This window comes from Hylobates moloch, unplaced genomic scaffold (assembly GCF_009828535.3).
Source record: "Hylobates moloch isolate HMO894 unplaced genomic scaffold, HMol_V3 SCAFFOLD_5, whole genome shotgun sequence".
Taxonomy (NCBI): domain Eukaryota; kingdom Metazoa; phylum Chordata; class Mammalia; order Primates; family Hylobatidae; genus Hylobates; species Hylobates moloch.
This window is the reverse complement of record NW_026652280.1, coordinates 81,643,186-81,667,108: the sequence shown is the minus strand read 5'-3', so window position 1 is coordinate 81,667,108 and position 23,923 is coordinate 81,643,186. Positions and strand designations below refer to the sequence as shown.

Here is a 23,923-nt window from a genome sequence, read left to right as displayed (position 1 = left end):
AGGACATCGAAATCCAGATTTCGGGGTTGCAGGGCGCGGGCCCCGGCTTGGTGAGGGCAGGGGCAGCCATTTTGAGACCAGAAGAGGGTGGAAGGGACCATATTGAGAACTCCTGTTGCCGGGGGGCCGCCATTTTAAGAGAAGCCCTGTACGGTAAACTCTGTGACACGGGGGCCGCCATGTTGGTACGACCATCTTGGAATGGGAGGGGCTGTGGGCGCAGCCATCTTAGGTATAAAATCGGCTCCAGTCGCGGTAACTGAAGCCAAGCTCCGCCCCTACCCTCCTAAGAGATCCTCTGCTGTACGACTACACTCCCGCACCCTCCCCTAAATCCACCCTGTTCGGCCTGTTTACCTTTTAACTTGGCTTCGTTGCACGTTTGTGTGTGTGTGCTTGCTCTTCGCAGCCTCTTGAGCGTCTTTTGTACTTCATTCTTACACTGTGGTCGCTCTCTGACGCCCGCCATCCCCTGACCCCGCTGATCTCCGATCCTTGACAGGGTCTAGCCTGCTTTGATTGGCCCTGTTCCCTGGGTATGGCAGATCTATTGCTTGATGATCCTCTCCCCCCAAGAATTCTAACACAGGAGCTGTCCTGAGGCTCTGGATGACTTTATTCTTCAAATGGCTTTACCCTCCCAGTAGCTCCAGGTGAGACTGAGAGCAAGAACCTGGCCCATCCCTCTCTCCATTGTCTGAGCAGGTCACCGAGGGAAGCGGGCAGGACGCTGGCAGAGTCTGACGGGGCCCTGCTGTGGGTGGAGCAAAGGGTGCCTCATATCTCTGGGGTGCTTGGGGTCGGCCACAAAGGTGGTAGGAAATGGGGTCGACAGATAGGTGAGGGTGAGCCTTGTGCTTCAGATAACCTCACATGGTCAGGCAAGGGTTAGGGATGGGATGCAAGGAGCCTCAGGGGCTCACGACAATTACTGACCTAAGGAAGGGCCCAGGAGAGGGAAAAGGGAGGAGTTGTGAGAAGGGACAGGGGAGCTCAGAGGAGAGCACAGAAGAACTTCTTCTCCCGGAAGGGGTTCTCCGAAGTGGGCACAGGGGTGATGAGGGGATCCTCACAGGCGTGGGCATCACAGTAAGTCATCAGGTCTGCTGCTGCCTTGGACACCTGGGACACAGCCAGGAGGGGTATTGTTAGCCAGGACCTCTGAAGGGGACTGCAGCCTCCCTCCCCAAATGGGTTCTCTTTTGCCATCTCCAGGGCTCCTTACAACTGTCTTCTCCCTCATCCCCCACAGAGGCCTGGGGACAGCTCTCTTTACAGAGCCCCAGACTCCTCCCCTGACCTCGGGGAGTGAAGGAAAGAATGCATCTCTTATCCTGAGCTTTGGGAACCTGCAGCACAGCACAGCCTGGCCAACTAATGGGAGCCAGCCAGGGTCCCACCTACCTTTATCCGACACAAGCTGGCTTCAATCTTAAGCTGTTCCACCATCTTGCGTGCTTGCCCAATACTCATAGTGCTGTTCACCGGGGTCTCACCTTTCATCCTGGAAAAAAGAGGGACCTCTCAGAGCACAGTCTCAGCTGGAGGACCCCTCCATGCTCACTCCACACCAACCTTTACAAGGCTGTGGTCGTACTCCAATATTTTGTTCCCCTCCTATCCTCCTCCTCCTCCTCCAGTGGACTGTCTCATCCCTGTATTCCTCATGGAAAAAATAGGGTGGGATGAGGTGCTCCGCAAACTCCCTCATGGCCTGGGCCACAGATCATTAAGCCTTACACAAATGATTTAAGGCTTTTCAGCCCTTCAAACCATGTGTGTTCCCAGCTCTGAAGACCTCAACCAACCCTGATGAGGAGGGCACATCACCCCTATCTGCTCCAGTGAGCCCCAACAGGAGAAAAACAGGCCGTTCCTTACTCACCTGAAGCCACAAGCGGCAGTAGCAGCCCTGGGTGTAGGGTCAGTGGAGGGTACCAAAACCTTCTGCCTGAGATGGGTGCCCCACCCTGTAGGGAGTTGCAGCTGAAAGTATCTGATGCAGAAGCAGTGACTATAGGGAAGGAGGCCCCTGGGGAGGGCTAGGCCAGAGGTCCGTCGAGGGCTGGTCTCAGTTTCTGCAGCTCAAGCACTGGATGGCTGGTACCTGAAGGATGAAGGATGCTAGAAGGAGCTGCTCAGATCCGGGAGCATACCAACTGCCTGGCCAGTGGGGGAGCCTAGCTGCCTGCATCCGTGTGCACACCCCCACTGTCGCTGGTTCACTGCCTGCCCCTCCCCCATTGCAGGCATCCTGAGTCTGGGCTAGAGCCCTCCCCAACAGAGCTGAGGCCAAGGCCGACTCCCCCTCTCAAATGGGGTGGTCTGGGCGTATGACAGCCCCTGCAGTGGAGTCTGTACTGGCTGCGGGGACCCTGCTCATTTGAAAATCTGACATCAGCTGGGCAGTCGCCCCCCTCCTCCCTTCCTCCCTCTACCCTGACACAGCACTTAGCACCTGAATCTTCGTTTCTCTCCCAGGGACCCTCCATTTTCCATATCCAGGAAAATGTGATGCGCCACAGGTATCAGCGTCTGGATCGCCACTTCACGTTTTAGCCACAAGTGACTCAGTGGAAGATCCAGAGTCAACAGAGGCTCGTCAGGAAGATGTCTACAGAAAAGGTAGAGCAAAAGGAGGAAGCTGGGGAAAAAGAGGTGTGCGGAGACCAGATCAAAGGACCGGACAAAGAGGAGGTAGGGGCCCTTGTGGGGACAGTCAGCAGAAATATACTGGAAATAGGTGGGCTGGCGTGAAGGGGGCGGGGGGGGGGGGGTGGATTGGTTTTAAGAATTTCATTCATTTTGAATAGATTACTTCCCACGCCCGTAACAGTGTGCAAAGATGTACACAACACTGGCCGTGCCCTCTGAAGGACTTTATCTGGGGTGATTAGACGTCTACAAAATAGAAGACTGCCAAAAGCTAGTCTAGATAATGTGCTGTGGGGACTCTGAGGGAGAGTGCATCCAGTTAGGGGTCAGAGGACGTCCACAATGCTACCACGCTGGGAACAGGGGACTAATCTGCCTGCGCAACAATGCAAGAGGCCCAGGTTGCCGCAGACTGCAACATGCTCTAGTTGAATGCCCCCGCCTTAGATGCCTACAGGTCCTAGGAGCTGTGGGCGATAAAAATCAGCGCCAGCTGGATGACCGCCTCACTCGCCCGCTTCGCGGGTGAAATGGCCTGTGGTGAAGGTGTGCACAGAGGGCTGTGATTGCAGTCTCGAGGGAGGGCCGAGCGGAGGCTGCAGTCAGCCCATCCCCTGGGGCACATCTTGGGGCCTGCAGGGAGGCAGGCGTCTTTCCCCTTTGGTCACGGTAACCGGAGGAAAACCTGCCGCAGAGAGAGCCAGTGGCGAGCGCAAGCGGACAGCGGCCTCGCAGCTCGGGAAGGCTCCGCCCCGCCGCGCTGGACCCCGCCCTGGGCAGAAACTCCGCCTCCCAGGGCTACAAAAGCGGCCGGCGGAGAGGGGTGGGACTTCCCCGGGAGGCGGAAGTCCCTTCTCACGGTTACCCTGGCAGCGCACAAGGCTGGTGAGTCGGCCGCCCTGTGGCAGCCGGCGGGCTGGTTTCCATGGTTGCGCGATTAGGTAGGGGCTCCGGGCGCTTTGCCCACCCCCGAGCCGGAGGGGACTGGCGGGAAGTGGCGGTTGGCTGCAGGGCGCTCCGCCTGGCGTGGGACGCAGCCGTGTCGGGGAGCGAGCTCAGCTCGAGGCGGAGAGGAGAAACTTGGGAAGCAATTGTGGCTACTCTTAGGCTACTGGTTTCGAGTCTGGCCGTGCGACCTTAGGCAAGTCGCACATTCTCTCCGTGCAGCTGCCTAGCAGTGTGGATTCAGTATCACCGTGTGTGTAAAGCTCTTTTTAACAATTGTAAGGTGCTCTTTTTAAGAATTGTAAGGTGCTTATTCTTTGTTATATAGCTGTGAATGAGTATCAAGGTGGTTTGTCCCAGCAGCAAATGGCTGGAGAAGGAATTCCACTGAGGAGATCTAGCACTGGGCGGGAGGGAACACAGTGGAGGAAAGGGAAGGGGTAATTGGCTGAGTGGCACAATCATTTGGAGAAAGGCCATATATATGAAACAATGACTTTGCTATCCTGCTATCTCTCGTTCCTCAAAGCCAGTCCAGTAAGCTTTTTTGTCTCCACCTCCTTGGGGAAAGGAGTGACTCTTTCCCACCCCCCTTCTCTTTCCAGGAACCACCAGCTGCTGCATCCCATGGCCAGGGGTGGCGTCCAGGTGGCAGAGCAGCTAGGAACGCAAGGCCTGAACCTGGGGCCAGACACCCTGCTCTCCCGGCCATGGTCAATGACCCTCCGGTACCTGCCTTACTGTGGGCCCAGGAGGTGGGCCAAGTCTTGGCAGGCCGTGCCCGCAGGCTGCTGCTGCAGTTTGGGGTGCTCTTCTGCACCATCCTCCTCTTGCTCTGGGTGTCTGTCTTCCTCTATGGCTCCTTCTACTATTCCTACATGCCGACAGTCAGCCACCTCAGCCCCGTGCATTTCTACTACAGGTGAGAGGGGCCCTCTATCAAACTAGAGGAGTCCTATGGGAATTGTAAGGCCCTTGGAGCTTATTCCGTTCAATCCCCTCATTTACAGATGAGGAAAACTGGAGCCAGGTGTGCTTCCAGGACCTCTCAACTTTCACAGCCCAAGGCTAGATTTGGGTTGCCAGGGCTAGAGTTCTAGTTCTACCTCTGATAACTGAATTCTGGTTAAAAAAAAAAAAGGCGGGGGGGTATCCACTTCTGTCATTATGAGGATCAATTCTGTTTTGGCCCTCACTCTCAGGGCCAGTGTAGAATTTTCAGCCAATTCAACCCCTTAGTGCAGAACCAACCTGGCTTTCAGTAGAGGAGCTATTAGGAAAGGAGCAGTTTGCTTTTTACATTATTGCCTCTCAATCCCTGAAAGTCAGCTGCACAATAGAGATTATGGAAACATAAGATGAGGAGGTGCATAAACTTGCCTCCCAGAGAGTCTTGCGTCTTGACTCGCCCCTTAGGTTCCTTCTCCTTTTACAAACCCCGCCAAGTGCCAAATTCCCTTTTTTTTTTTTTTTTTTGAGACGGAGTCTCGCTCTGTTGCCCAGGCTGGAGTGCAGTGGTGCAGTGTCTACTCACTGCAACCTCTGCCTCCCAGGTTCAAGCGATTCTCGTGCCTCAGCCTCCCAAGTAGCTGGGATTACAGGTGTGTGCCACCACATCTGGCTAATTTTTGTATTTTTAGTAGAGATGGGTTTTTTTTGCTTTTTGCTTTTGTTTGTTTGTTTGTTTTTGAGATGAGTCTTGCTGTGTCGCTCAGGCTGGAGTGCAGTGGCCCTATCTCGGCTCACAGCAAGCTCCGCCTCCTGGGCTCACGCCATTCTCCTGCCTTAACCTCCTGAATAGCTGGGACTACAGGCACCTGCCACCATGACCTGCTAATTTTTTTTTTTTTTTTTTTGTAGAGACGGGGTTTCACCTTGTTAGCCAGGATGGTCTCAATCTCCTGACCTTGTGATCCATCCGCCTTGGCCTCCCAAAGTACTGGGGAGATGGGGTTTCACCATGTTGGCTAGGCTGGTCTTGAACTCCTGAATGCAGGTGATCCATCCGCCTCGGCCTCCCAAAGTGCTGGGATTACAGGCGTGAGCCACTGCCCCCCACCAAGGTCTCTCTTCTTTTTTTTTTTTTTCTTTTTGAGACAGAGTCTCACGCTGTTGCCTGGGCTGCAGTGCAGTGGCACAGTCTCGGCTCGCTGCAACCTCTGCCTCCAGGTTCAAACCATTCTCTTGCCTTGCCTCAGCCTCCGAAGTAACTGGGATTACAGGTGCCTGCCACCACACCTGGCTAATTTTTTTTTGTATTTTTAGTAGAGATGGGGTTTCACTATGTTGGCCAGGCTGATCTCGAACTCCTGACCTCGTGATCCACCCCCTCGGCCTCCCAAAGTGCTGGGATTACAAGCATGAGCCACTGCGCCCGGCCTAGTTCTCTCTTCTTAACAGTGGTTGTAGGTCCTATCAACAGATGCAGAGAAGGGCGTTATAATCAATGGTTTAAAGTCATTTTTTCCCTTAAGTCCCTGGTCCAGAGCTATAGTTTCTAAAGCAGAGCTTCTTAAACTTTTAGGAAATGGATCTTATGGCCCTTCCTGCCATAAAAACGTATATACGGCCGGGCGCAGTGGCTCACACCTGTAATTCCAGCACTTTGGGAGGCCGAGGCAGGCGGATCACGAGGGTAGGACATTGAGACTATCCTGGCTAACATGGTGAAACCCTGTCTCTACTAAAAATACAAAAAATTAGCCGGGCGTGGTGGCGGGCACCTGTTGTCCCAGCTACTCGGGAGGCTGAGGCAGGAGAAATGGCGTGAACCTGGGAGGCGGAGCTTGCAATGAGCCAAGATCCTGCCATTGCACTCCAGCCTGGGCGACAGAGCAAGACTCCGTCTCAAAAAAAAAAAACGTATAAACATGCCCAGGCATATGCTGCGCCCACACCCCTACATGCAAATTTGCCTACAATTGGAGGGGTTCATGAGCCTCTTAATAACCATCTGTAGATCCTTTTGGAGGCGTTTTCTCAAACTAGGACCCAGACCAGAGCTACCAAATCAGAATCTCTTGGGTGGGACCCTGGAATTTACTTTTTTTTTTTTTTTTTCTACAGATGGTTATTAAGAGGCTCATGAACCCCTCCAATTGTAGGCAAATTTGCATGTAGGGGTGTGGGCGCAGCATATGCCTGGGCATGTTTATACGTTTTTTTTTTTTGAGATGGAGTTTCACTCTTGTTGCCCAGGCTGGAGTGCAGTGGCGTGATCTCGGCTCACCACAACCTCTGCCTCCCAGGTTCAGGCGATTCTTCTGCCTCAGCGTCCCGAGTAGGTGGGATTATAGGCACGTGCCACCACGCCCTGCTAATTTTGTATTTTTAGTAGAGATGGGGTGTCTCCATGTTGTTCAGGCTGGTCTTAAACTCCTGACCTCAGGTGATCCGCCCTCCTCGGCCTCCAAAAGTGCTGGGATTACAGGCGTGAGCCACCCCTGCTTGGCCCTGGAATTTACATTTTTATCAAGCTCCTTAAGTCTTTAGAAACACTGAAGTATGCAACTATTTAAGTATCTGTAGAGTCCCATCTAAGAACATCTGCTCTAATGAGAGGACATACATTGAAGTCATAGGAAGAGAATGAAATAATCATTCTGGTATCTTGAATCTCCTGGCCACATTTGTTCTCCATCTTTGTAACAGAGAGAAGGGTGCCTGTTCTGAGAAGGGAGGAGGGCAGGAGGGAGCCCTAGGGGGCCAAGAAGGTGTATGGATGGACTAGTAAGACTAACTTACTGGCGTATCCTCCTCCGTTCTCATTTAGGACCGACTGTGATTCCTCTACCACCTCACTCTGCTCCTTCCCTGTTGCCAATGTCTCGCTGACTAAGGGTGGACGTGATCGGGTGAGTATAGGAACTAGAGAGAGGTTTCATTAGAGCTTTGATGACTCAAAATAGGAAGACTTGAGAAACGCCTAGAGAGAAGGAATTGAGTAATAAGAGACTGGCTGGGCACGGTGGCTCACACCTGTAATCCCAGTACTTTGGGAGGCTGAGGTGGGCAGATCACCTGAGGTTGGGAGTTCGAGACCAGCCTGACCGACACGGAGAAACCCCGTCTCTACTAAAAATACAAAATTAGCTGGGTGTGGTGGCGCATGCCTGTAATCCCAGCTACTTGGGAGGCTGAGGCAGGAGAATCGCTTGAATCCGGGAGGAGGAGGTTTCAGTGAGCCGAGATCACGCCATTGCACTCCAGCCCGGGCAACAAGAATGAAGCTCCGTCTTAAAAAAAAAAAAAAAGGAGACTAAGAGGAAGACTTTGAAGGAAAAGAAATTAAAATTAATTGTGTGGGCCGGGCGCGGTGGCTCACGCTTGTAATCCCAGCACTTTGGGAGGCCGAGGCGGGTGGATCACGAGGTCAGGAGATCAAGGCCACGGTGAAACCCCATCTCTACTAAAAATACAAAAAAAAAATTAGCCAGGCGTGGTGGCGGGCGCCTGTAGTCCCAGCTACTCGGAGAGACTGAGGCAGGAGAATGGTGTGAACCTGGGAGGCGGAGCTTGCAGTGAGCCGAGATTGCGCCACTGCACTCCAGCCTGGGCTACAGAGTGAGACTCTGTCTCAAAAAAAAAAAAAAAAAAAAAAATTAATTGTGTGTACTGATGGATCTTTCTGCAGCAGGTGTTAGAAATGTTCTTTCTCGGCCAGGCACGGTGGCTCACGCTTGTAATCCCAGCACTTTGGGAGGCCGAGGCGGGCGGATCACGAGGTCAGGAGATCGAGACCGCGGTGAAACCCCGTCTCTACTAAAAATACAAAAAAATTAGACGGGCGTGATGGCGGGCACCTGTAGTCCCAGCTACTCAGAGAGGCTGAGGCAGGAGAATGGCATGAACCCCGGGAGGCGGAGCTTGCAGTGAGCCGAGATCGCGCCACTGCACTCCAGCCTGGGTGACAGAGCGAGACTCTGTCTCAAAAAAAAAAAAAAAAAGAAAGAAATGTTCTTTCTCAACATAGTCCCTGACTTACGTTAATTCAACTTAAGAAATTTTCAACTTACTGTGGTGCAAAAGCGACATACATTCCGTAGACACTGTACTTCAGGTACCTATACAACCATTCTGTTCTTCACTCTCTTTCTTTTTTTTTTCAGACAGTCTCACTCTGTCGCCAGGCTGGAGTGCAGTGGGGCGATCTCAGCTCACTGCAACCTCCACCTCCTGGGTTCAAGCGATTCTCCTGCCTCAGCCTCCCGAGTAGCTGGCACTACAGGAGCGCGCCACCATGCCCAGCTATTTTTTTTGTATTTTTAGTAGGGATGGGATATTACCCTGTTGGCCAGGATGGTCTGGATCTCTTGACTTTGTGATCTGTCTGCCTCGGCCTCCCAAAGTGCTGGGATTATAGGCGTCAGCCACTGCGCCCAGCCTGTTTTTCACGTTCAATACTGTATTCAATAAATCACATGAGATATTCACTACTTTATTATAAGCATAGGCTTTGTGTTAGATGATTGTAACCAACTATAGGTAGGCTAACGTAAGTGTTCTGAGCATGTTTAAGGTAGGCTAGGGTAAGTAAGCTATGATGTTCTTTAGGTTAGGTGTACTAAATGCGTTTTCAGCTTGTGATAGTTTCAACTTAGATGGGTTTATGGGAATGTAACCCCATTGTAAACTGAGGACCATCTTTCTCAGGTGAAGTATGATATATTTATCTGCTAGGTAAAGTAAGCAATGTTTTAGACCTAAATGAACAAATCAGCTATTACATTGGAAGAAGATGGGTATCTACCCAAGAGTTTTGAAAGCATTTATATAAAATTATGAAACTGTTGTCAAATATGTGCATCTTGTCATTACAAAGGGTACTGTGCCAGAGGACTGGCCAGATGCCAGTGTGACGTCACCAAACCTGGGAACCCTGAGAAATACATATGGGGACTGGGCCTCTATAGTAGGCAAGCTAGAGGAGGCTCTGATAAAGAATAGGTTCTTTTTTTTTTTTTTTTTTTTTTTGAGACAGAGTCTTGCTGTGTCGCCAAAGCTGGAGTGCAGTGGCGCGATCTCGCTTCACTGCAACCTCCAACTCCTGGGATCAAGCAATTCTCCCACCTCAGCCTCCTGAGTACCTGGGATTACAGGTGCCCCCCACCACGCCCGGCTAATTTTTGTATTTTTAGCAGAGACAGCGTTTCACCATGTTGGTCAGGCTGGTCTAAAACTCCTGACCTCAGGTGGTCCACCCACCTCAGCCTCCAAAAGCGCTGGGATTACATGCGTGAGCCACCACACCCAGCCTGAAGTTTTATTTATTTATTTATTTATTTAATTTATTTGAGACAGTTTTTTTCCTGTCACCTAGGCTACAGTGCAATGGCACGATCTCGGCTCGCTGCAACCTCTGCCCCCTGGGTTCAATCGATTGTCCTGCCTCAGCCTCCCGACTAGCTGGGGTTACAGGTGTATGCCACTATACCTAGCTGATTTTTGTATTTTTAATAGAGACGAGGTTTCATCATGTTGGCCAGGCTGGTCTTGAACTCATGATCTCAGGTGATCTGCCCACCTCAGCCTCTTGAAGTGCTGGGATTACAGACATGAGCCACCATGTCCAGCCTGAAGTTATTTTTCAAAAGTGGTACTTGGGAGGAAACTGATGTAATGATAGAATGTCACATCTTTGAAGGGAGGAGTATAACCTATAGAGTCTGGGGTTCTATTTTATTTTATTTTTTGAGACAAGGTTTTGCCCTGTCGCCCAGCCTGGAGTGCAGTGATACGATCACGGCTCACTGCAACCATGACCTCCCAGGTTCAAGTGATCTCCCAAGTAGCTGGGACTACAGGTGTGTGCCACCATGCCTAGCTGACTTTTTTTTTTTTTTTTTTAATTTTTAGTAGAGACAATCCCACAGTGTTAGGATTATAACCGGGTGTGGTGGCTCACACCTGTAATCTCAGCACTTTGGGAGGCTGAGGAGGCAGATGGGTCACCTGAGGTCGGGAGTTCGAGACCAGCCTGGCCAACACAGTCAAACCCCATCTCTACTAAAAATATAAAAATTAGCCAGGCGTGGTGGCGCAGGCCTGTAGTCCCAGCTACTTGGGAGGCTGAGGCAGGAGAATGGCATGAACCTGGGAAACGGAGCTTACAGTGAGTCAAGATCGTGCCACTGCACTCCAGCCTGGGCTACAGAGCAAGAAAAAAAATAGGGGCTAAGCGTGGTGGCTGACGCCTGTAATCCCAATACTTTGGAAGGCCGAGGCAGGCGGATCATGAGGTCAAGAGATCGATACCATCCTGGCCAACATGGTAAAACCCCGTCTCTACTAAAAATACAAAAATTAGCTGGGCATGGTGGTGCGCACCTGTAATCCCAGCTACTCAGGAGGCTGAGGCAGGAGAATCACTTGAACCCAGGAGGCGGAGGTTGCAGTGAGCTGAGATCGAGCCACTGCACTCCAGCCTGGCGACAGAGCAAGACTCCATCTCAAAATGAATGAATGAATAAATAAATAAATAATAATAAATGACTTTATTGAGAAGAAATGAGAAAGCCACAGAACCTGGGATGGTGCATACAGTTTTGTGGCCCATTGCAGAGATCATAATGGGAAGGCAGGGAGCCAAGGGAGGGAGCCTGAAACGATCAGGTGTGAGGCTGTCACATGAGGGAGGGAGGAATAAAAGGAGGATGAGAGCAAATTCAGCCCATGTCCCTGATAATTAGAAGAGGTTGAACATTTTGTTTGTTGACAATGAACATTTTAAAATTAATGAATGAAATAATCTGGCCACTATGTGTAATGGCTTGCTAGAAGTAGATGTGGTCGCTACTCTCAATGAGCTCACAGCGTTGATGGAAAACTATACATTGCATATGTTTGCACACATTTAAGTAGTAAACTGTAAGATGTGGATTCTGGCCAGGCACGGTGGCTCATGCCTGTAATCCCAGCACTTTGGGAGGCTGAGGCGGGTGGATCACCTGAGGTCAGGGTTCGAGACCAGCCTGACCAATATGGTGAAACCCCGTCTCTACTTAAAATACAAAAATTAGCCAGGCGTGGTGGCGTGTGCCTGTAGTCCCAGCTACTTGGGAGGCTGAGACAGGAGAATCGCTTGAACCCAGGAGGCAGAGGTCACAGTGAGCCAACATCATGCCACTGTACTCCAGCCTGGGCGACAGAGTAAGACTCTTGTCTCAAAAAAAAAAGAAGAAAAAAAAAAAAGGATGTGGATTCTGCAATCCAGAAGAATTTGTGAAGAATTAGATCAGTGTTGTCTGGGATAGTCTAAGACCATGGAGATGGTGATGTTCAAAGTGGATCTTTTTTTTTTCTTTTTTGATATGGAGTCTCTCTCTGTTGCCCAGGCTGGAGTGCACTGGTGTGATCTTGCCTCACTGCAACCCCTGCCTCCTGGCTTCAAGTGATTCTTTTGCCTCAGCCTTCTGAGTAGCTGAGATTACAGGCGCATGCCACCACGTCCAGCTAATTTTTGTATTTTTTTTTTAGTAGAGATGGGGTTTCACCACGTTGGCCAGGCTGGTCTCGAACTTCTGTCCTGGTGATCTACCCGCCTCGGCCTCCCAAAGTGCTGGGATTACAGGCGTGAGCCACTGTGCCCGGCCCAAAGCGGATCTTTTAAGGAAGGGTGAATATTACATGGGAATGTTAGAGAACGGGGAGAATCTGCCCATCAAGCAGGCAAATGTGGACAAAGGCATGGAATTTTTTTTTTTTTTTTTGAGATGGAGTTGCCCAGGCTGGAGTGCAGTGACGCAATCTTGGCTCACTGCAAGCTCTGCCTCCCGGGTTCATGCCATTCTCCTGCCTCAGCCTCCCAAGTAGCCGGGACAACAGGCGCCTGCCACCATTCCTGGCTAATTTTTTTGTATTTTTAGTAGAGACGCGGTTTCACCGTGTTAGCCAGGATGGTCTCGATCTCCTGACCTCCCAGAGTGCTGGGATTACAGGCGTGAGCCACTGCGCCCGGCCGGCATGGATTTATTCACAAGGTTTTAGTATTAAATTCTGTGGATCCCTTTGGAGGAGATTAATTTTTTTTTTTTCTTAGTTGGGGTCTCATTCTGTCACCCCGGTTGGAGTGTAGTGGCCCAATCATAGCTCATTGTAGCCTCAAACTCCTGGGCTCAAGGGATCCTCCTGCCTCAATCTCCTCAGCAGCTGGGACTGCAGGCATGTACTACCACACCTGGCTAAGAGAACTACCTATTTTAATGTTTCAAAGAATTTGGGCCAAGGGCAGTGGCTCACACCTATAATCCCAGCACTTTGGGAGGCCAAGGCAGGACTGCTTGAGTCCAGCAGTTCAAGACCAGCTTGGGCAACATAATGAGACCCCGTCTCTACAAAAAAATAAAAAATTAGCTGAGTGTGTTGGCACCTGCCTGTAGTTCCAGCTACTCAGGAGGCTGAGGCAGGAAGATCAATTGAGCCCAGGAGGTTGAGGCTGCAGTGAGCTGTGATCACACCACTGCACTCCAGCCTTGGTGACAAGAGCGAGATCCTGTCTCAAAAAAGAAAAGAATTAATAGACTGGGGGAGTGGTTGAGGGGAAGAATTCATAGGCTGAGCAACAAAGCAAGACCCCTGTCTCTCCAAAAAAAAAAAAAAAAATTTTAGCTGGGTGTGATTGCATGTGCCTATAGTCCCTATGGTTCCAGGTACTTAGGAGGCAGAGGCAGGAGGATAGATTGAGCCCAGAAGTTCCAGGCACAGTGAGCCATGATCATGCCACTGCCTTCCAGCCTGTGACAGAGCAAGACCTTGTCTTCACAAAAAAAAAAAAAAAAAAAGGCCGGGCGCGGTGGCTCAAGCCTGTAATCCCAGCACTTTGGGAGGCCGAGGCGGGCGGATCACGAGGTCAGGAGATCGAGACCATCCTGGCTAACACGGTGAAACCCCGTCTCTACTAAAAATACAAAAAAAAAAATTAGCCGGGCGTGGTGGCGGGCGCCTGTAGTCCCAGCTACTCAGAGAGGCTGAGGCAGGAGAATGGCGTGAACCCGGGAGGCGGAGCTTGCAGTGAGCCGAGATCGCGCCACTGCACTCCAGCCTGGGCGACAGAGCGAGACTCCGTCTCAAAAAAAAAAAAAAAAAAGTTTATGAAGCAACTGGCTTAATCATCTGGTCTGTACAGGGGGTAGGAATCTCATGGAATCCATTTTCTTCAACAGATAGTTTTTTTTGTTGTTGTTGTTGTTTTTTTTTAGACGGAATCTTGCACTGTCACCCAGGCTGGAGTGCAGTGGTGGGATCTCTGTTCACTGCAACCTCCGCCTCCCGGGTTCAAGCAGTTCTCTGCCTCAGCCTCCCGAGTAGCTGGGATTACAGGTGCCTGCTACCACGTCCGGCAAATTTTTGTATTTTTAGTAGAGACAGAGTTTCACCATCTTGGCCAGGTTGGTCTTGAACTCCTGACCTTGTGATACACTCGTCTCAGCCTCCGAAAGTGCTGAGATTACAGGCATGAGCCAACTGCGCCCGGCCAACACATAGTTCTGACTGGCAATAAGAAGGTACAAAGAAAGGCCCTTATCAGTGGTTTCAACCATTGCCTTAGTGATAAACACTGAAAGCACCCCCAAGGCTGAACCCACGTTTTGGAGGTAGTTCACTATGGGCTAGGGCAGTATTTTCCAACTTGTTTTTTTGTTTTTGTTTTTGTTTTTTTTTTTGAGACAGAGTTTTGCTCTTGTCGCCCAGGCTGCAGTGCAATGGCACGATCTCGGCTCACTGCAATCTCCGCCTCCAGGGATCAAGCGACTTTCTTGCCTCAGCCTCTTGAGTGGCTGAGATTACAGGTGCCTGCCACCATGCCCAGCTAATTTTTATATTTTTAGTAGAGGCGGGGTTTCACCATGTTGGCCAGGCTGGTCTTGAACTCCTGACCTCAGGTGATCCACCTGCCTTGGCCTCCCAAAGTGCTGGGATTACAGGCATGAGCCACCGCACCTGGCTAACCTTTTTTTTTTTTTTTTTTAATCCATTACCTCTAATTAAAAACAGAAGCTTTACCCTCACTCCTATAATTTTTATATACTACTGTGTGAGGGCCTTGTTGCCAGATATGAATCAATAAAGGGGTTAGGGCCGGGCACGGTGGCTCATGCTTGTAATCCCAGCACTTTGGGAGGCCGAGGCGGGCGGATCACAAGGTCAGGAGATCAAGACCACAGTGAAACCCCGTCTCTACTAAAAAATACAAAAAAAAAAAAAAATTAGCCGGGCGTGGTGGCGGGCGCCTGTAGTCCCAGCTACTCAGGCTGAGGCAGGAGAATGGCGTGAACCCGGGAGGCGGAGCTTGCAGTGAGCCGAGATTGCGCCACTGCACTCCAGCCTGGGCGACAGAGCAAGACTCTGTCTCAAAAAAAAAAAAAAAAAAATGGGTTAGAAGAATATAGAAATAGGAAAAACTAGGGCATGTTTGGTGGCAAATCTTTAACCTCTTGAGGGTGATCCCTGTGAAGAAGCCTTCCTACTCTGAGTCTTGGGGTGCTACCAACAGAACCAAGATAAGGGACCTAGAATGGCAGAAAGATGATCTGGAGCGAGGATGACTGTGCCAGAGCTGGCTGGGGAGACTGAGCACTGTCAGTGCTTGATTAATTAATAATGTAAGAGAGGGCAGGTTGGGCCCTGGGGACAACCTCACCGGTCCATAGGCCAGAGTCACAGATGGCCCAGTTGGCAACATGACGGTTCACTTTTGGGAAAGAAACGTGACACAGCCTTTCTGGGAACAGGGTAGCCAGTCTGATTCAGGAGAGCCACCAGGATACCCAAGACCTGGACGTGAGAGGCTCCAGCCACCAGAAGGGGGCAGCACCTTCTTGGGATGACAGATTGAAAGGCCTGTTAGGCTACCCAAGAGGGTTGTGGCCGAGTATTTGGGGGTGTTGGGGGCCTAAGAGGGAGGTGGAATAGGGACGGTACATTTTCCACAAAAATTTTTTTAAAAGAAATGGGGGCTACCTTCGGCAGGTGCTGATGTATGGACAGCCGTATCGTGTTACCTTAGAGCTTGAGCTGCCAGAGTCCCCTGTGAATCAAGATTTGGGTATGTTCTTGGTCACCATTTCCTGCTACACCAGAGGTGGCCGAATCATCTCCACTTCTTCGCGTTCGGTAAGTGTTCGTGGCCTGTCTGAGAAGGCGTGGAGGAAGATGGCAGGATCAGAATGGGTAGGGGGCCGGGTGTGGTGGCTCAGGCCTATAATCCCAGCAGTTTGGGAAGCCGAGGCAGGCAGATCGCTTGAGCCCCGGAGTTCAAGACCAGCCTGGGCAACATGGCGAAACCCATCTCTACCAAAAAAAGTTCAAAAAATTAGCTGGGCATGGTGGCACACGGCTGTAGTCCCAGCTACTCTAGAGGCTGAGGTGGGAGGATCGCTTGAACCTGGGAGGTTGAGTCTGCAGTGAGCCAAGATTGCACCACTGTTCTCCCTCCTGGGCAACAGAGCAAGACCGTCTCAAAAAAAGAAAAAAAAAAAAAAAAATGTCTGGGTAGGGATTCCGCAGGAGAAAAAACCCTTGACTTTGAGGTCACAGACATGTTAGGATAAAGAAAGGAATCAAGGCCAGGCGCAGTGGCTCACGCCTGTAATCCCAACACTTTGGGAAGCCGAGGCGGGTAGATCACCTGAGGTCCAGAGTTTGAGACCAGCCTGACCAACATGGAGAAATCCCATCTCTACTAAAAATACAAAATTAGCTGACATGGCGGTGCATGCCTGTAATCCCAGCTACTCAGGAAGCTGAGGCAGGAGAATTGCTTGAACCCGGGAGGCAGAGGTTGTGGTGAGCCGAGATCGTGCCACTGCATTCCAGCCTGGGCAACAAGAGCAAAACTTTGTCTTAAAAAAAAAAAAGGAATCAGCTTATGAAAGCAGAAACCTTTGCCAAACACCCCAGGTATCTCATGAGCACGCCCAGCTTTGGGATTAAGTGTGAAGAGTGGAGCTGCTCTCAGAAAACAGGCTTTAGAGCTAGACAGACATGGGCTTGTGTCCTCATTCAGAAACAAGCTAGCTGTGGGTCACCTGACTTATTGGGTATAAAGTATTATAAAATGGGTATAATAGTAACTACCTCATAGCAAGACTAGTTTGGATTCAATGGGGAAATGTAAAATTCCTATTAGGACATAGTGGCTGTTTAATGTTTTTTTGTTTTTGAGACAGAGATCTCGCTCTGTCGCCCAGGCTGGAGTGCAGTGGTGTGATCTCGGCTCACTGCAACCTCCACCTCCTGGGTTCAAGCGATTCTCCTGCCTCAGCTTCCCAAGTAGCTGGGACTACAGGTGCTCACCACCACACCTGGCTAATTTTTGTATTTTTAGTAGAGGTGGGGTTTCACCATGTTGACCAGGCTGGTCTTGAACTCCTGATCTCAAATGATTCAACCACCTCAGCCTCCCAAAGTGCTGCAATTACAGGTGTGAGCCACCACACCTGGCCTAATAAATGTTAAGACTCCATTCTTCCATTAATTAACAACACAACCTCATCATGAAGCAAATTACTGATGTCTACATGGTGGGGGGAAAGCTTCACATTGTGCGTGGGACTTAGATCCCATACTGGATTACAGAACTACTTGGTGGGAAAGGCAGATCAGAGACAGTGTTGGGCTTAATCTAGGAAGGTTTCTTGGAAGGAGGGGCCTTTGCTCTATAATAGAGTGTGGTTGAGTAGGGAGAGAGGTACTCAAGCAGTTGGAATGGTTGGATGAAGACTGAGGGGTAGGAAGTGAAGGTGAGGAAGCCAGGGACCTGAGGAAGAAGCTGCCTTCATAGACTACTCAGAGGTGGTTGAGGGGTAGGTAGTATCATGGGGATCTGGCGTGCACGTGTCCCCAGCCTCTGCTTCCTACCCCCGGCAGGTGATGCTGCATTACCGCTCAGACCTGCTCCAGATGATGGACACACTGGTCTTCTCTAGCCTCCTGCTGTTTGGCTTTGCAGAGCAGAAGCAGCTGCTGGAGGTGGAACTCTACGCAGACTATAGAGAGAACTCGGTGAGTGAGGTGAACGAGCTCTATGACTAGGAGATAGCCCCTCCCATTAGCCCAGGCTTCTACCTGAGGAGCCTCCAGGCTCAGGAGACATCACAACTGAGAGGCTGGAAGTGGGGCTCAGATGGGGCGGGTAAGAGTGCTAGCAGCAGGGCCCTGGCCTGACGCCGCCCTCACCCCACCCCCTCACAGTATGTGCCGACCACTGGAGCGATCATTGAGATCCACAGCAAGCGCATCCAGCTGTATGGAGCCTACCTCCGCATCCACGCGCACTTCACTGGGCTCAGGTGAGGGGCCAACTGGAGTGAACCTTGGGCAACTCTCACAGGGGCTAACCTTCCACCAAGAGGGTCCCAAGCAGAGGTAATGGGTTTACAGAGCAGAGCTGAGTTGGGTTTCACATAGGCCAGAGGGTCTCAAAGCTGCCACATATTGACCTATCAGCTCCCTGGGGAACTTTTGTCTAGGCATCAGAATTTTTAATTTTTGTTTTTTGCCCCCACAACCCTCCATCATCCCTGTTCATCTTCCCTCCGCCCTGCCATCCACCCAGAAATCGAGGACTGAGGGCTCCACCCAAGTGAGCAGATTTTTTTTTTTTTTCTTTTTTTTTTTTTGAGAGAGAGTCTTGCTCTGTTGCCCAGGCTGGAGTGCAGTGGCGCGACCTCGGCTCACTGCAAGCTCTGCCTCCCAGGTTCACGCCATTCTCCTGCCTCAGCCTCCTGAGTAGCTGGGATTACAGGCACCCGCCACCACACCTGGCTAATTTTTTTTGTATTTTTAGTAGAGATGGGGTTTCACTGTGTTAGCCAGGATGGTCTCAATCTCCTGACCTTGTGATCCGCCCGCCTTGGCCTCCCAAAGTGCTAGGATTACAGGTGTGAGCCACCGCGTCCGGCCTGTGAGCAGAATTTTTTAAAGCACCCCGAGGAAGGCTGATGGGCTGACAGAGTTGAGAGCTACTGTCTTGAACCATTGGCTCAGCAAGAGTTGGGGTGACTCTTGAGAGACAGACAACATTGAGGCTGTACCCTATGGCCCTCCCACAGGAGACTTCCCAAGGTCCTTGGCCTTTGTTAGAACCTGGTATAGCAGGTTCTGGGAACTGTGTGGGTGGGAGGCAGGGGCGGCAGAGCTGGCTGTAACCAAACTCACTTGAATTGCCCTAGAAGTTATTTCTGGGACACGAGAAGGCTGGTGCTCTCTGGTAACTGCTACTCCCTTCTTGTCCCTACTTCCTGCCTCAGATACCTGCTGTACAACTTCCCGATGACCTGCGCCTTCATAGGTGTCGCCAGCAACTTCACCTTCCTCAGCGTCATCGTGCTGTTCAGCTACATGCAGTGGGTGTGGGGGGGCATCTGGCCCCGACACCGCTTCTCTTTGCAGGTTGAAAGGGGCAAGGACCCCCTTTTGTCCCTTTGATCTTTGTGGGTGGTCAGGGGTATGTTGGGGGTTAGGACATGAGGGCCCGATTGTTAGTGAGGGAAGTGAGTCCTGGCTGCTCAGTAGTTTTTCCTCCACAGGTTAACATCCGAAAAAGAGACAATTCCCGGAAGGAAGTCCAACGGAGGATCTCTGCTCATCAGCCAGGTAAAGGTGTTGGCTGGGGAGCCGTTGAGGTGGGCTAAGTTGAGCTGAGCTGGGCTGGGCCAGAGGGAGTCCCTGCTTCATCCAGTATGAGGCTTAGGATATCACTGACTGAGACAAGGGTCAAAGGAAAGGCGAGGAAGATGAGGTTGGCACTGCTGTCCAGGCACAGCCACCCTAACCCTAACCTGTCCTCTTCCGCTTTGGAGGTGCAGCGCCTGAAGGCCAGGAGGAGTCAACTCCGCAATCAGATGTTACAGAGGATGGTGAGAGCCCTGAAGATCCCTCAGGGACAGGTATGGCGCAGCCGCCACACTCTCTCCTTCCTGACTCCTTGGCTTTCTCCTTCAGTGTCTGGGTCTAACCCCTGCGTTCCCCCTTTGGCTGCAGAGGGTCAGCTGTCTGAGGAGGAGAAACCAAATCAGCAGCCCCTGAGCGGAGAAGAGGAGCTAGAGCCTGAGGCCAGTGATGGTGAGGGGCGTCCTGCAGCATGACCTGGGTGGGGCCCCTGGTTAATCTAATATCCCATTTGAGATTTTGTTTTTCCCTTTCCTGGCCCAGGTTCAGGCTCCTGGGAAGATGCAGCTCTGCTGACGGAGGCCAACCTGCCTGCTCCTGCTCCTGCTCCTGCTCCTGCTTCTGCCCCTGTCCTAGAGACTCTGGGCAGCTCTGAACCCGCTGGGGGTGCTCTCCGACAGCGCCCCACATGCTCTAGTTCCTGAAGAAAAGGGGCAGACTCCTCACATTCCAGCATTTTCCCCCTGACTCCTCTCCCCTCGTTTTTCCTTCAATAAACTATTTTGTGTCAGCTTCTTCCTTGACTCTGAAATGAGTTCAGGGCCATTTGAAAACCCTGTGTCCCCCAGGCATCTCTCACTTTCCACCATTAGAGGGGAGGTCTTCTTGTCAAGGGGAAGGCCTCCAGACCTGGGCTATTTTAAGCACAGATGTTTCCATTCATAAGCCTAGGAAGTCCAAGGAGGGAGAAGCTATCCTGGCCCCTTCCCATTCCCTGCATGTGACTTTCATCTCCCCCACAGGAGGGGGATGGTGTAGGGCAGGTCTGCAGAGCTGGGAGACATCACTCTGGCCCCCTCTGCACCCCTCCCTTCCTCCCTTTCTCTGTCCATTGGGAGGCAGAAGACAGGAAATGACTGCCATGGATGTGGTATGATTTTTACCAAAACAGCATTTTGCAGCTGAGGCCCGTGCTGTTCGCAGCTGTTTTCCTCTAATATCAGCCAGGTGGCCGCCTCCTATGTTCCCCTCCCCATCCCTTCGTATGACTTCAGCCTTCGGATTCTAAGCTCCTGGCTGCTTTCCACATTCCACTCCCCTTCCAGAACCCAGGCATCCTGGGCTCCAGCTAAAACTTGCCTGTGGCTTTCCCCATCCCTGGCCCCGTGACTCAGTCCCTCTGAAGGGAGCAGCCCTCTTTTTTGGCAATCACCGGGGAGGTGGGGGGAGGAGGAGGGGAGCTAGGTGGTGACATCACAGTCGAAGGTTATAAAAGCTTCCAGCCAAACAGCATTGAAGTTGAAGATACAACCTGACAGCACAGCCTGAGATCTTGGGGATCCCTCAGCCCAACACCCACAGACGTTAGCTGGTGGATTCCCACTGCATCAAGGCCTACTCACTGGTGAGGAGCTGCTATGGGCCAGAGAGGAGGAGGGAGGCATGCAGGGGCCAGGACTCCTTGGACAAGATTTGCACAGATAGCAGGTGGGGAGGGAGGATTCCAGCGTCCCTATTTTTTTCTCTTTTGTTTTAAAAAGCAGCTGTGCTTACAATATTTCTCCGTTCTGTTCTCTTTTCTCACTTCTGTCTCCTTTCTGGGTTTTTGCCTGTGTCACTGACGGATACATGTTTTTGTTGAGTTGAGGTCTCACTCTGTCACCCAGGCTGGAGTGTTGTGGAGTGATCATGGTTCACTGCAGCCTTGAACTCCTGGGCTCAAGTGATCCTCCTGAGTAGCTGGGACCACAGGCATGTGCAGTATATTTTTAATGTTTTTTAATTTTTTAATATTTAATTTTTAAATTTTAATTTTTGTAGAGATGGGGTCTCACTGTGTTTGCCCCAGCTGGTTTGGAATCCTGGCCTCAAGCAATCCTCTTGCCTTGACCTCCCCAAAGTGTTGGGATTATAGGCATTAGCCTAGGGGTCCGGCTTTGTTACTTGTTTTGCTTAGATCTTTTCTCGGGGTGGCAGCTAGTAAATATCCTACCGTTCTTCCCTGGGCTAAGTAAATCATTTCCTCTTCTCTCCCTCAGCACTTTGTTTATTCATTAACTGTTTCTAATACTTAACACATGCTGATCATGCATCTGTCTCATGTGTCAGATCATGTTTTATTTTTTGTCTGAAACCAAGCACACAGCCTGGACTCAGAAGTTGGTTGACAAATGAGTGTGTCCAACTTCTTTCCTCTTCTGGTCCCCAGTTGCATTTTCCTGTCTCCAGAGATTTTGTCCAGGCAGAGGGCATGGCAGGCTTTTGGGCTGAACAGGCTTTATCCACCCCTTCCCTTCCAGTCTCCATGCTGGGCTCTCCCTGCCTTCTGTGGCTCCTGGCCGTGACCTTCTTGGTTCCCAGAGCTCAGCCCTTGGCCCCTCAAGACTTTGAAGAAGAGGAGGAAGATGAGACTGAGACGGCGTGGCCCCCTTTGCCGGCTGTCCCCTGCGACTACGACCACTGCCGACACCTGCAGGTGCCCTGCAAGGAGCTACAGAGGGCCGGGCCGGCGGCCTGCCTGTGCCCAGGACTCTCCAGCCCTGCCCAGCCGCCCGACCCGCCGCGCATGGGAGAAGTGCGCATTGCGGCCGAAGAGGGCCGCGCAGTGGTCCACTGGTGTGCCCCCTACTCCCCGGTCCTCCACTACTGGCTGCTGCTTTGGGACGGCAGCGAGGCTGCGCAGAAGGGGCCCCCGCTGAACGCTACGGTCCGCAGAGCCGAACTGAAGGGGCTGAAGCCAGGGGGCGTTTATGTCGTTTGCGTGGTGGCCGCTAACGAGGCCGGGGCAAGCCGCGTGCCCCAGGCTGGAGGAGAGGGCCTCGAGGGGGCCGACATCCCTGCCTTCGGGCCTTGCAGCCGCCTTGCGGTGCCGCCTAACCCCCGCACTCTGGTCCACGCGGCCGTCGGGGTGGGCACTGCCCTGGCCCTGCTGAGCTGTGCCGCCCTGGTGTGGCACTTCTGCCTGCGCGATCGCTGGGGTTGCCCGCGCCGAGCCGCCGCTCGAGCCGCAGGGGCGCTCTGAAAGGGGCCTGGGGGCATCTCGGGCACAGACAGCCGCACCTGGGGCGCTCAGCCCGGCCCCCGGGAAAGAGGAGAACCCGCTGCCTCCAGGGAGGGCTGGACGGCGAGCTGGCAGCCAGCCCCAGGCTCCAGGGCCACGGCGGAGTCATGGCTCTCCGGGCTGAGCGCTTGTTTCGGTCCTGGACTTGGCGCTTTGTTTCCTGGCTGAGGTCTGGGAAGGAATAGAAAGGGGCCCCCAATTTTTTTTTAAGCAGCCAGATAATAAATAATGTAACCTTTGCGGTTTAAGAGGATAAAATGGAGGATATTATTATGTGGGTACTTATATGTCCTTTGTAACCATTTACAAATGTAAAAACTACCCGACATAATAATGTGAACCTACTCCAGAGGCTGAAATGGGAGGATCTCTTGAGCCCAGGAGTTTGAGTCCAGTCCAGCCAGGGCAACATAGCCAGACACCCTTGTTTTTCATTTTGTTTTGTTTTGGTTTTTTGTTTTTTGAGAAGGAGTTTCCCTCTGTCACACAGGCTGGAGTGCAATGGCGCCATCTCAGCTCACTGCAACGTCCACCCCATGCGTTCAAGCGATTCTCCTGCCTCAGCATCCTAAGTTGGGATTACAGGTGCCCACCACGATGCCCGGCTAATTTTTGTGCTTTTTTAGTAGAGACAGGGTTTCACCATGTTGTCAGGCTGGTCTCAAACTCCTGACCTCAGGTACTCCACCTGCCTTGGAATCTCAAAGTGCTGGGATTACAGGCATAAGCCACCGTACCCAGGCAGACCCCCTTCTTTAAAGATGTAAAAACTGGCCGGGCGCGGTGGCTCACGCCTGTAATCCCAGCACTTTGGGAGGCCGAGGCCGGCAGATCACGAAGTCAGGAGGTCGAGACCATCCTGGCTAACACGGTGAAACCCCATCTCTACTAAAAATACAAAAATTAGCCGGGCATGATGGTGGGTTCCTGTAGTCCCAGCTACTAGGGAGGCTGAGGCAGGACAATGGCGTGAACCCGGGAGGCGGAGCTTGCAGTGAGCGGAGATCGTGCCACTGCACTCCAGACTGGGCGACAGAGCAAGACTCCCTCTCAAAAGAAAAAGAAAAAAGATGTAAAAACCATTCTTAGTTTGTGGGCCTTACAAATCAGGCCACTGGCCCATTGCTTGTAGTTAGTTGATCCATGTCATGCACCCTCAAAACGGCTCTGTCACTGTGAGTGGCTTCAGTGGGATTTTGAGAATAAGTTTATATTCTTGCTAGGTAAAAACAAAACAAAAATGACAGTAATACCAAGGAATTTCTCCCCCCTTTTTCTCTCCATTTGTATTTATTGCATATCCACTGTAACAACATTAAGGGACCTTTAAAAGGAAGTAATTTTTATTGTTTATGATCCCTTTCAAGTCACTGTCCACACACCCATTTTTCAGAGTAATATACATACTTTTGATTTTTTTTTTTTTTTTTGAGA

General features: G+C 51.5%; 3 protein-coding genes across 11 annotated transcripts; 2 read left to right on the top strand and 1 right to left on the bottom strand.

Annotated features, from left to right (window-relative positions):
* The first annotated feature begins 261 nt into the window (after positions 1-261).
* BSCL2 (BSCL2 lipid droplet biogenesis associated, seipin) lies at positions 262-20,004 on the top strand. 9 transcript variants are annotated; one of them, XM_058438816.1, is made up of 12 exons: positions 262-653; positions 2,482-2,697; positions 4,206-4,522; positions 7,373-7,454; positions 15,568-15,711; positions 17,467-17,601; positions 17,791-17,888; positions 18,849-18,990; positions 19,128-19,194; positions 19,407-19,487; positions 19,582-19,662; positions 19,753-20,004. In XM_058438816.1, exons 2-12 carry the CDS (start codon positions 2,611-2,613, stop codon positions 19,911-19,913), a joined length of 1,395 nt encoding a protein of 464 aa, XP_058294799.1. In that variant the 5' UTR covers positions 262-653; positions 2,482-2,610; the 3' UTR covers positions 19,914-20,004. The 9 variants fall into 9 exon arrangements, with proteins under 9 accessions (XP_058294799.1, XP_058294798.1, XP_032009014.1 ...); XM_058438815.1 differs by having other exon boundaries at positions 19,401-19,487; XM_032153123.2 differs by lacking the exon at positions 262-653 and having other exon boundaries at positions 2,256-2,697; positions 19,401-19,487.
* On the bottom strand, positions 596-2,132 carry GNG3 (G protein subunit gamma 3). The gene is made up of 3 exons (XM_032153128.2): positions 1,886-2,132; positions 1,405-1,504; positions 596-1,122 (listed from the first exon to the last, which is right to left on the bottom strand). The coding sequence occupies exons 2-3, from the start codon at positions 1,501-1,503 to the stop codon at positions 994-996; spliced, it is 228 nt and encodes a 75-aa protein (XP_032009019.1). The 5' UTR covers position 1,504; positions 1,886-2,132; the 3' UTR covers positions 596-993.
* Positions 20,005-20,346: 342 nt separating the features above from the next.
* LRRN4CL (LRRN4 C-terminal like) lies at positions 20,347-23,841 on the top strand. The gene is made up of 2 exons (XM_032153127.2): positions 20,347-20,833; positions 21,729-23,841. The coding sequence occupies exon 2, from the start codon at positions 21,734-21,736 to the stop codon at positions 22,448-22,450; it is 717 nt and encodes a 238-aa protein (XP_032009018.1). The 5' UTR covers positions 20,347-20,833; positions 21,729-21,733; the 3' UTR covers positions 22,451-23,841.
* Positions 23,842-23,923: the final 82 nt, after the last annotated feature.

Excerpts from the sequence above, each read along its gene's own strand:
- GNG3 (XM_032153128.2), bottom strand. The coding sequence starts at position 1,503 with ATGAAAGGTGAGACCCCGGTGAACAGCACTATGAGTATTGGGCAAGCA. Across the intron at positions 1,123-1,404 it reads CCAGCTTGTGTCGGATAAAG|GTGTCCAAGGCAGCAGCAGA; the intron begins GTAGGTGGGACC and ends GCTGTGTCCCAG.
- BSCL2 (XM_058438815.1), top strand. The coding sequence starts at position 2,611 with ATGTCTACAGAAAAGGTAGAGCAAAAGGAGGAAGCTGGGGAAAAAGAG. Across the intron at positions 2,698-4,205 it reads AAGGACCGGACAAAGAGGAG|GAACCACCAGCTGCTGCATC; the intron begins GTAGGGGCCCTT and ends TTCTCTTTCCAG. Across the intron at positions 4,523-7,372 it reads CCCGTGCATTTCTACTACAG|GACCGACTGTGATTCCTCTA; the intron begins GTGAGAGGGGCC and ends GTTCTCATTTAG.
- LRRN4CL (XM_032153127.2), top strand. The coding sequence starts at position 21,734 with ATGCTGGGCTCTCCCTGCCTTCTGTGGCTCCTGGCCGTGACCTTCTTG.